At 41.9% G+C, this 12,245-nt stretch overlaps 1 protein-coding gene across 1 annotated transcript in view; it reads left to right on the plus strand.

Annotated features, from left to right (window-relative positions):
- The first annotated feature begins 9,528 nt into the window (after window positions 1–9,528).
- The window catches only part of ROS1 (ROS proto-oncogene 1, receptor tyrosine kinase), a 75,476-nt gene continuing 72,759 nt past the window's right edge, over window positions 9,529–12,245 (plus strand). Inside the window, exons 1-2 of the mRNA XM_062573068.1 lie at window positions 9,529–9,651; window positions 11,388–11,441. Coding sequence (XP_062429052.1) covers window positions 9,529–9,651; window positions 11,388–11,441 — 177 coding nt within the window. The remainder of the gene's footprint in view (window positions 9,652–11,387; window positions 11,442–12,245) is intronic.

Consider the following 12,245-nt stretch of genomic DNA (forward strand, 5'->3'; position numbering starts at 1 on the left):
CCTTACTGGATTTTAAAATGTGGTATTTGTACATGCAGCCCATTTAGATCTCTCACCTAGACTTAAATTTAGCCTGGATTTCAATTATTTGCTCCATATCCAGCACGACTCTTGCTCACCAGAACTGAAGGTGAAGTGTCCTTCTTCTCTTGAGCATGGCAGTGGTTTTGGTGCAGTAGGGCTGGGACAGCTGCTTACATGGAGTCAAGCCTGGGTTCACCTTCTCATGGGCTGCTCACCCGCACCCATGGCAGAGACCAGGCTGACTTTCTGACTCAGCACCACACTCATCTGGTAACTGAGAGGACTCAGCACCTCTTCAGAGGCTGCCACCATCTTTCAGGCTCAGCCTTCTCCTGGGTACATTTGAATAACTGCATTCTTAGATATTTGACCTACTGTTTCAAAGACTGCTATGTTAATCAGTTAACAGGATTCATGTTAGCACTGTTGAACTCTTTTCTGACTGACTTGGTAACTTCTGCTTGGGAAAGAGCAAAATCAAATGGGCTGTGATTCATTCTGAAGGCATTAACTGGTCCCTCTCCCTCATTCCCATTGGTGTTCCTGCATCATTGGGTCTACTAGGATCCAAGCGAGGTAAAACCAAGTGAAACAATGGTCAAATATCTTCTGTGCCACAGCGTGCACTTCTACTACCTGTGATAGGAAGTCAGTGTGACCACTTCTAAGCAGAGCAGGAGCAGGAAGCTAGGCTGCTCTTCAGCCTCCTCTTGATTGGAAACAGTTGTTGGAGCACATGCAGGTCCTCCCACATTGGTTTCTTCTGGATGCAGAGGCTGGCTTTGGTGGACCATGAACTCTCGCTTACTTCCTTGTGTTTTATAAACAGTATTTTTTCTTACTGTCCCTTGTTCTTTGTTTCAGTATCACGGTGATTTCTTTGTTTTGATCTGTGGAATTGCATTAATGTAATGAAAGAGCAAACACTGAAGCAAAAGAAACAAAAACAACATGGCAGAGATACCACAATCAGGAGATACTGATAGCATTCGCAGACAGATGTTCCACTGGGTAAAGGGCTGACTTGTTGCTGTACAACAATGAAGTTTGTAGTTATTTTGTTTTACTGGTTTTATGGAAATCCACATACAGATGATTTCTCTCATGTGTCACCTTTATTTGAAAACCGTTCACAAAATATCAGTAAACTAGCATTGACTGGCACACAGCATTTAGGCACATGTGCATGGATGCTCTTTCTGCACCTGGAAGCTCTACTGAATTCTTAGACTGCTTAGTAGTCTTGCTTGGGCAGAGCCTTTGCCTTCTGCTTAGTTCTTGAGCCTGATCTAAAGTGCCATGAAGACAACGGGGGGCTTGTGCGGAGGGCAGTGCGGGTATTGCTGCAGTGGTGTATGATGGTGCTGTGCCCCCTGTTCTCTGCTCTGCTCCTGCCCTTTCCAGAGGAGCGGAGTCACCCAGAGAGACAGAGCATGTAGGCACACCTCAGCTGTTTGACCCACACCTAAATTGTTTTTAAGGGCGGGTGTGCACTGGTACACAGGACTGTGAATGCAAATGGAGGAGGAGGTTGAAGGATACGATCATTTCTCCAGTCTCTACTGTGGGTAGTAATTTGCTGCAAAAGGGCATGATAGCCTTTTCCCCAGGATAGGCTTTCTCTAATTTACAGATTAGTTCATATCCCAGATATTGCCAGAAAACAAAAATGGAAGGAACTCCTTAGAAATATACGGTGTCATTTGTTGTAAAATAAATAATTTTTTTTGATCTGCAGCTTTTCTCTTTCTAGTGTATTCCTTTTCTTCATTGAGGCCCACTGACTCCTTCCAGCATTAAAAGAGGTGTGCGTGCACGTGTTTGCACGTATGAGCAATACCGGAAAAGTGACAAACTTTTCATCAGCCAATTTATATCTTTAATGTTAGGAGGATAAACATATGAACCAGTATGAGACCCCTTGTTTAATGCTTCCTTTCTCTTATGCTGCTTTACCTTGACATAGTATTTGTCCTTACATTTTAAGCATATCATTGTTGTTGCAAGTCTTTGGGGAGTCCAGCTGTGCTCACAATTAAAAGCCAACTGTTATTATTTGCATCACAGCAATGCAGAGAGAGGTCACTGCTCTATTGTGCTAGACAGCATTCAAACGCACCAGGAGCGGCAGGCCCTGCTCCCCCAGCTTGTCTTGGCTGAGGGACAATGCTGTATTCTTAAACCCAAATTTAGTTAACAATAGCAGCTGTTAGAGTGAAGATTCAAGGCAGCTGGGTCACAGGACCCATTCCTTGGCCTCCCTTCCCCTCTTCCTGCTACTCACCTGATGCATTGAGCCAATTCAGCTTGCCAAGGCAGCAGAAAATTTTCTTGACAAGGTGAATGGCTTTCTGGTGTGTCAGTGAGCTGAATTATCTCAGTAAAGGGTCAAAAAAAAAGCACCAGAGGTAGTGTAAAGTGGGGGAGGAGGGTGCTATGTGGTTATAGTAGGGTGAGAAAAAGTGAGGTCTGGGAGTTTGGAAAGGGGAGAAAATGTCAAGGGTGGAGGAGCAGGACTGCTTTCTTTCAGAGGAGTATTATATTGGCTTAGCTTGGATGTTTATCCTCAACTGTCCTCGCTTGGCAGGAAATTTCCTCAGCAAAGGAAAGAGTTGATTGGACACCCTGAACTGGCTTGCTGGGTGCTGATGGTGCATCGATGCTGGTACAAGGGGCAGTAAACACATAGCTGTGGGTCCAGAGGGCATTAGTGTGCCACCAGTCTGGTGTTGCACTTCCCTGTCAGGGCCCCATGGGCACTACCAGACTTTCCTGTCCCTGTCCCCAAGGCTGGGGCCCTCAGTCCCTGTGATGCTGCAGCACTGCTGGCTCTAGCTCTGCAATGGCTCGGCCTCTGCCTGGTTGCAGGACCCCTGAGCCCATCCTTGGTGGCAGCAGCTCCCATCAGGGCACAGCTGGTGTGTGAGGAAAGGAGGCGTCTCAAATGGCTGCAGCTATTTGTGCTCTGGAAAGGTCTGGAAACCTTTGGAGGGTAAGATCCTAAGGTGATCCTGGCCCCGTTGTCCGTGGTGTTTGCATGTGTCAGCAAGTCAGGACAAAATGCCAACTTTCCCAAAGCCTTTGCCTTTTGGCCTGTAAGCACAAGTGAACATTACTTGCTGGATTACCATCGCCAGGAGTTTCTTATGTTAGTAGTTCCAGGCAACTGTATTTTTCATAGTGGATGTTTCTGGCTTAGAATTTACAGCCAAAACCCAGAAGGGGGGATAAAGACAAAAGTTCGCTCATCCTATGCAACTACACAGTGTCAGCAGCCAGGGTACCTTGAGAGTCAGCCCTGTGCTTGGCTCATCAGATCATGCTCTCCCCCAAATAAGAAGAGATCTACCATTTCCCTAGCTATTTGAAACCAGCCTATTTTGTCTTTTGGAGGCTCAAAAACATTTTGGAAAGCTTGTTTAAATTTGTTTAAACATTTAGATTATTTTGCACCTCTGTCTTTACTAATTTTTCAGTTCCCAGCAGCTTTGCTTTTGCGGAGAAAGGGAATTACTTATCACTATGGGCTTCTCTCCCTGGAAGCCTGTGTTGGGGCACTGGAACTAAAACTCCAGATAGCTCCTGAAAAGTTACTGAGTGGTGTATCCAATCTGTGCTCTAGCAACCCTCTTCTTCCAGCAGGTGATTTAAATGGTCAAATCCAGCCCCTGTTCCCCTTCTACTCCCCCCCACTGAGGGATTTGCAGCTTTTCAGGCTGTCACAGACTCCATGCAAGTGGATGCTCCTCTGGGCTACTGGCTGAGAAATTTCTTTTTATGAGACTACCAGGAGATAAAATGTTCAGGTATCTTGGAGTACAAGAGAAACCAGGAGGTGCTAGAGGTGAAGCATTTCATGGGATATGTTTATGCAGACTGAGACACCATTCTGAGGATCTCTACAAAGATCATGTAATCTACATTACAGCTTCTGTTCTTTTTGTCTTTTTCTTCTAATCTTGGCTTTATACCCTCTTATGCACTGATCTACATGCTCAAAGCACTGCCTTTGTAGTAAGCAATCTTCTCTTCCTTCTGTTTCTTTCTAAAAACCTTTGCAAATCCTTTCCATGCAGCCCTCTTCAGAGGGGTTGCGTTAAGCCATTTTGTACTTAAACTGTAGTACCATCTGATATTTGTACATGTTGTAATCTAGTTTTCTTCAATTTTCAAACTGCATGATTAATCAATACCAATCAGAAGATATCTAATAGATAATATAATCGAACAAATCTCTAAAGAGTATTGCAAATACCTTGTCAACCTCTCCTCTTAAAAGCAATAAAAAGGGGAAAGAAAGTTTTGTGTATTTAATGGATGATTTTTCTTCTATTGTCACTTTGTGCCAGCTCTCTTTCTCCCCTGATGTCATGTAAGGTGATTACACAAACATTGTTTAGTAACCTCAATATATTCTTCCTTTAGATGTGATCTTTTTAACAATTAAGGATTTTTTATTTTTTTAAAGTTAATGTTTTGTAACTAGTCATACTACATGCTTGGCTATTTATAGATCCAGAATACACTTTAGGCACTCCTTATATTTTCTCTCCTGGCCCAGCTTTTAGATCCCTCGCTGTTGTTAATCTCCACAGCTCAAATTTGCTCAGTCTGAAATCCGTCACTGAACATCATTTAACGAGACATTTCTCCAGTCATCATTACTGCAGATCAATACGAACAAATCCCTGTCTCCTGACTGGGTTAGCTAAGTATCTCATGCATGACTGTCTTTCCAATTTGATCCAGTTTAACAGTCTGTTTTTTTCCCCCTTCTCCACTTTGCTAATCTGCAGAGATAGATATAAGTCCTGAGCCAGACTCCAGGGGGTTTCTCCTGCGCGCGCTCGCCTCTGTGCAAAGCATTCCCTGGCCGGTTGGCTGTTTTTGCCAGACAAACAGCTGCCCGAGCAGTTGCACTAACAAATAGCAGGGGTGGGAGGCAGGGGCAGAGGGGGAAGCTCTTGTTCCCGTAGTTTCCCGAGAAATTTGAAGGCTAATGAGGGCCTGTTGCTGGAGGGAAAATGAGAATAACCCGTGATCTTTGGGGAAAGGGTGAAAATCTGTCACCGCCTAGTAAGTGCTTCATATCAGCGTATCTTTTCAGGGCTGTCCCTGGAAGACAAAGGAGTTAGACACTGATAAGTAAAAGCTGAGATTTTCCTTTTCATTTCTCTGCCCAGTTGGCTGCCTGTGGTATGTGTCTCCTCTCCTCGCTCCCTTCTCCCATCTTCTCCCCTCCTCCCCCCCCCCCAAAGGTAGGATCCACAAATGTTGTTGTAGTTTCAAGGAATTTTTATTGCCACGTAACCGGGTGCAGACAGTCCGCGTCAGACGCAGAGGCTTCGGGGCTGGGCGGGCAAGTGTTTTCCTCTGTGAGAGATCTCTCCTCCGAGATTGTTAATCTGTATATGCTTATACCATTCGTATGCGCCTATGCACTAACACGCACGTGTGTGCTCACGCACGCTGTCTTTGCTGATCCTGGTAATTCCACTTGTAAAGAAAATGTCAGTTACTTGCGTTGCTGGCAATAAAACGCGTGTTTTTCTCCCTTCAGGATATAATAGCCCGTATTCATAGCTATCGGAGCTGATCGCCCGTTTGTACGTATGTCTATCGTCCTCAAGGGCGTTTTAAAGATGAAACCACTCTTTGAGAGGTGCTCTGATATATGGCGTTCTTCAAATAGGGAAGTGTAACAGAATTTGCCTTTCTCTGGTAGTTACTGTACTGTTATTTTGCTGCTCATTCACAGATCCTAGAATTTTCTCTCCTAACACTGGTTGTAAGGATGAAGGAGATGATGTGCTGCAAGTAGTGCAGTAGCCTCAAGCAGTGACTCTTGTGCTACAAGTCTCAGAGTTTGAATCTCTAGTTTTGAGTTTGATGGAAGAGATGACCTTAAAAATAACAAATGAGTTAATATTCTGCCATTCAAAGATTTTTACAAACCCTCCTTTTAAAGTTCAGTTTCTAAAGCCCATAAATACTCTCTCCCTGAAGGCAGTTCTTGATATTTAGGTGACAAATCCAGAGGCTCAGACGACACTGGTGTTGTTTGGCCACTATGTTAGAAAAAAACATAAGGGAAGGAGTAATTTCAATGCTTTTTTTTTTTTTTTTTCCTTCAAAGATCGTGGTTTATGGCATGTTACAGTGACACCTGGTGGAAAATAGTGTTTGAACTCTTAAAAAAAAAAAATGGTTCTTAAGCTGTTCTTTTGAATAATGTCTTTAATATTATTGTTTCATTAACTATCTGTATTGCAGTAATGGTTAGAAGTTCTGCTCAAGGACAAGATCCCATTTGTGCAAGGTATGTATGTTTAGTACCCATATATGAATATGCAAATGCTCTCACACAAGATTTTCAGCGTCAGTAATGACAAATCTTTCCAATTACCAAGAAAATGTTAGTTATATGTATTTGATTGCAACAAATGTACACTCTCCTTTAACTCCTCTAGACCTGAAATAGTCTGTACTGATCCCTAACACAGCTGAAGTTTTGTTTCATAGACAAGTTGGCATACACAGTATTCAATATAGTAGCCAAATTTCCTTCCCTTAAGTGCCAAAGGTCAATATTTTTATATGGCTGACCAGCTTCCTCTTCTTCAGCCCTTTAGCCATGCCTTGATTGCATTCCTCGCCAGGATCTTAACTTGATCCCTCCTGTTCCCCCATTCCTACCGCTCCTTCCTGTACATCCCCAAACAACATCCTCCTGTATCCCAGCCTTATTCTTCCTCTCAGCCAAGCCTTCTCAAGCCCTGTCTGCACCCACTCCAAGCTCCTAATATCTTGGACATTTATAACCTTAGGCCTGTGAAGTGTTTGCAGTGTCAGACCTTTACTGTCTTTTTTCCTCCAGCGAGGCAGTAGAAGCTAGAGTGACCTACCTACCTGTCCCATCGCAAACACTTGTGCTGTAGAGTCTCTTCTCTGCGATGCCACACATCGGATGTGGCTGTTGGGTGTGACTGGTGATCTGCCACCAGCTGTGCCTTCAACATAACTTTATGGAGTGGAGGCCCAAGCTCAGTGGTGTATCCAGCACAGTGCGACCCTCGGTAGTCTAAGAGCACAGTCACCAGCTGTCCTCAAGGGCACCTGACACAGGCATGTGTCTGATACTGTGTCTCCTTCCACTCCCTGCCATGGAGGATGGGGTATTGGGCAAGTAGTGCTAAAATAGGGCTTGGGAGCAGCAGCAGTCGCTGTAGAAAGCAAGCTGTGGTTTGGCTGCTCCTACACTGTACACTTTTTCAGAGTTTGTGCAGATATAGCAAAATGGTGTCCTTTGTGTTACCCTACAATGAATAATGGAGATAACCAATAAATTTCTGTATAAAAAAAGGTACTGAATAACTAAAAGAAATTTCAAAATATTTATTTTTTAAAAAAAAGATTTGAACATAGCCATATATGTTTATCCAGGGTACATCTAAACTAGTAAATCAAAGCTCTGCAAGCTACTATTCCTGATCAATAGGTTTTGAGTGACCACACAGATCAATAGTAATTATTAGAAAGGTCCTTGGCATGGTTTTTATCCACGTCATCACTATCCCAAACAATTTATAGGAACAATTTGGGGGCTAGTAAAAGCCAGGGACCATTCTCCAAAGCTGTTTTGGTTGTGGCCATCTTCTTTCGGAGTACAAGAGAGTCTTCAAGTGAAGATGTGAGCTATTCCATGCTACCTGGCCTGTGTGCCAGGTTATGGGCCTGGGCACATTTACTAGCCACAGTGATCAAATCGTGAGGGTCCTGGAATTGATCTGGAGATCTAAAGCACAGACTGCTCTGCCTTTAGAAGAAATCCCAGGCTACAGCTGCCTGTCACTGGTTTCCTTTTGTTTTGTTGCTCCTGTGAGCTCTTTCTTCAGCCAAATTGAGCTGAATTACCAAAGAGCTACTATTTAAGCAGTCAGACTAACCTGTCTCATTTTGTCTGGAGCTAATGAGTTCCCTCTTGAGCTTGCTGGTGGGTTGGAGAGGGCAGTGTTGTCCTGGAATGATGACAAGTGGAAAGGGCAGTAACTCTCCTTTGCTGAGGTAGCTCACAGTCACTCTCACCTAGGAGCTCTCAAGCAACAGCAAGGCTAAAACGATACACAAGGAGGCCCCCAAACATGGAAGGAAAGGAAGGAACCTGTTCCACAAAGCCCTTCCTTCCTCAGGCCACCTGGTGCCATGTGCTCAGCAGTATCAATCAGCTCTCCCCAGCCCAGATCAACCTTTGCTCCTGCCTCTGGGCTGTCAGATCCTTTCATCTACCATGCGCTTGCACAGCAGCACGTGGGGCCACGCCACGAGCTGAATTAGAGAAATAAGCACTGGCTTATGCCAACTGATTTGTTTCTGTTGTTATGGGGTTGGTATTAACCAAATTCTCACCCTGGTTCATTGCACGGCCACATGAATGTTTGCTCTCCCAGAGAGTGGGGCTTGGGAAGGTGATGGATTATTTAGGTATGGGGGAAAGCAAGCCTCCTTTTTAAGTTGCAGTAAAGAGGAACTTAAACTGATCATTGAAATGCTATGTTATTTTTGCACTTACATATATTTCTTTTATGTATGTATATATATTTATATAAGTTGGATCAGTTTCCTGATCCTGTTCACAGAATGAACTCTGCCAGTACGACAGAGGAGAAGCACCACAGAGGGGTTGAAAGGAGCTGGATCTATCTTAAACTTGTATTGCCACCGACCTCTTTAATATGAATCTTCAGCTTCAGTATATTTAGGACTTTTCTTCTCTCTCTGAATCAGATTTATTATTTATCTCTTGTCTTCGTTTTCTTCCATGGTATGGGCACAAAGTTGCTAGTACAATTTTACCTGGTCATATAGAGACTCCCTTGTAAATTGGCCCTGGTTGGTTTCTACAGTGCCTCAGGAGGTAAAGAGGGGTCTGCTTTGAGCGGTGTTTTGCTGTTGATGTGGAACATTTGGAAAAACATTGAAATGGTCATTAAAAATAGAATCAACATTTTTGTGCTAAATTGTATGGACTCTAGCTATGGGTGTTCTAACAAAGCTATTCTTCATCATAAATAGACTTTCTCAGCTGTAACCACTTGAATATTTGGAAATAGCAGAAATGAATCATAGTAGAAATGAAGTTTGGGCCAGGTTTCTCCCATTCTTCCTTTTTTACTATTTGCAGCACCTGATTAAAAACATTTTGCTTAGTTTCCTCTTCATGTTAATGACATTTATGTAAGGAGATACACTGATTTTCATTGGTCGCCTCTTTTGTTCCAGTGGTTTAATAAGAAACTATGAAATAGATGTTGCGTAATTTCAAGACAAGTGCTCCAGGAAGCTGAAAAGTTATAGAAGGAATGGACTGTACACAGGGATTTAAAAAATATTTAATAAATTGAAATGTAGACATTTCACGGTTGGGTCTCCGCCATCTAGACTTAAAGGAATTTGTATGGCTGAATCAAGGAAAGTATCAGGCTGCCAGATGAACTTGTTTAAGTTATGAGGAACATTTGCCTGTGGAATCTCCTGCTAAACAGACTTGCTGTTTTTCACTATGTATGGATTTCTGCAGTGTACTGTACTTTCTCAAAAAATTGTCAAAACCTCTGTACAAGCAACCTGGTAAGTTTAAAAAAAAAACTATACATAATTTTTGGAATGTAGGTGGTTGTTAGCTCTATCAGAATTTTCCTTTACAAATAATATTTTTGAAATTGTTTTTTAAAAATGTATTTGAGTAATAGCAGAGCTTGAGAAGTTACGTTTTACATTTGAATTTGTAGAGAACCCTGTAAGGGGAAAAAAACCACATTCATCAGACTGCAAGGTTTTTATTTTGTACATTCTATTCCAATAGTTGCTGAAATTACTGGATGATGGAGGGGGAAGCCCTTTGTCCTTTCAGTATATTCACTTTAATTGTGGCTGTCTAGTCTACCACTTTTCTTATGTAAAAATAGGAAAATTATAAGAAATCGGGGAGGGGTCTGTGGCTTGCATAAATATCCTGGACTGGTTCCAGCTTCTCTTTTAAATTGTCCATGTTTTTAATTGTGGCTATATCTTTAAGAAGGAAAGTAAGCTGCTAAAGCCTTGATGTTATGCTTTCTTAGTGTTCCTTTGAGTAGTGGAGTGGAATTCATTATTCTTCCTTCTACTGATGCATAACAAAGATAAGCAAAAACTCTAAAATCCAAACAGTAATTCTGTTTCAGACTTTCAGAAGTTACCTGCTTGTTTCTATTTGCCCTAGATGTTGATGTTGTCTAGAAGACCATGTACCTTTGCTCTGTGAAAAGGACATTTTGTGCCCTGGGGCTAATTAGCTCTGTAAAACTGCTGCAGAGGACTCTCACTTGCTCTATTTTTTTTCAGATATTTGTCTGACAGTTCCTTTAAAACTGCTTCAGAGCCACAGTCAAATCTGGCACCAGTGAAAGAGCTAATTGCCATCCTTGATTGGAGCCTCGCACGCAATGATGGCTTTAAAGGGGATTCTTTGATTTAAGCTTAAATTAATTCAGAAGAAGAAGCAGTTTGCTCTTCCTATCAGCTTTGAAAGACGGGCAAATGGTAGTCATGTTCAGTGAACATGAGGAAAAGATAATCTCGGAGCCTGAGAGTTGTAAATCTCATTTTTCTCCTCCAAATGTACTTGTGTGCTTGCGTTTGCTTTGCGACATTTTGCATGAAGCTGGGGGTTCTTAACTGTTGTCACGTTATGCTGAAAATTTCTTCCTGAGAGTTGTCTTGTTAAGCACGTTCTTACCTGCTTGCAGGACCAAACTTAAGACCTAACATCCAGCTCCTTGGGGGCTGCTAGATACATCCCCAAAGCATTTGCACTTCACAGGAGGTGATCGGTTTTACACCCTTTGAATGATGTTGTGAAAGAATAGGCACCTTTGCTCTAAAGTACTTTTGGCAAGAGAAGGCGGCAGGGTCACCATATGGCTGCATAAATCCCCTTCAAAAGGAGGCCAGACAAAAGGCATTTAGCTTAAAGGAAAATCTTTCTGCTCCCAAGAGGTCAGACCACTTTGCTTTGTTATTTATGCCCAATATATTTATGAAGCATTCATGATTAGTGAAGCATAATCAGGAGATTAGGGCTAAATTCCTACCTGAGATAATTTAATTAGCACCAGTTGATTCTGTGAACTTCTTTGTTTTGATGGTACTCTCAAATTAGTCTCAAGTAAGAAGCTACTGGTGTGTCACTAATATATTCCTTCATATGAAGAAACATTAACCAAGGAAAATTTGTTATACAAGGAACTAATGTTTTAGTATATTTTAATCAAAGAATTTTGGGAAAACATTTTGTTATTGTAAAAATGTAAATATTTCTCTTATAGGAAGGAGAACTTGGAATTAATAATCTTTGCAATGTCAGTGACATCACTGGGGCGGTGAGTAATGATTTGCTTTGTTAATTACCGGTAGTTTATGTCACTGCTATTTGAATAACCTGGGTACAATGATCATATTGTCAAAAACTTCTTGTAAATGTGTACAGTTCTCTGTCTGGCATAAGTCATTAAGTAGCATGATTAGATTTGGTTCAAATTATTGAATAGACAACTCCCTTCTTTGTTTAAAGAAAGCCTTGGGTAATAGAGAGTTGGTGTCTGTGAGTCCTGTTGAGATCTCTGATCTACAAAATTCACAGTCCAGTCATTTTTGAGAAAATGGGTCAAACCCAGCGTTCCCTCCAAAAATGCATATCATGAACTCTGTTGTATTTGGCTGGCCTTGTACAAGGAAGTATTGCTTATTTTGTTTTCTCATGGATTTGATGGGAGGAAACACAAAATGACAACTGTTGAAACTTTGTTTTAGAGTTCTGTAGGATTTCAAATATTTGTCTCTGTAGAGGGAGGCTCTTTAGCTTAACTTGACCTTTCCATAGAAGCATTCTTGTAAGAACTTTAGCTGATGTTCTTGCAGCTCAGTTTTCAAATGCAATTCACGCTGGTAGTTATACATATTCTTTGAAGAGCTGTGGAGAATTCATCGATATTTTCCACAGAAACTAGTGGGAAGCAGCCTCTCAGCAGCTGGTATCTAGCGAGGTTGGGTAATTTATGATCCTGGGACCATAAAAGGCTATGTTGTCATGACAATACATAGCAACATCAGCTTGCCTCTTTAGGTTATTGTGAATGTTTGCTCAGCATTATCAAGTCTTTTTTTTTTTCTTTTTTTTTCTTTTT

Source organism: Rhea pennata, chromosome 3, assembly GCF_028389875.1.
Source record: "Rhea pennata isolate bPtePen1 chromosome 3, bPtePen1.pri, whole genome shotgun sequence".
NCBI lineage: Eukaryota > Metazoa > Chordata > Aves > Rheiformes > Rheidae > Rhea > Rhea pennata.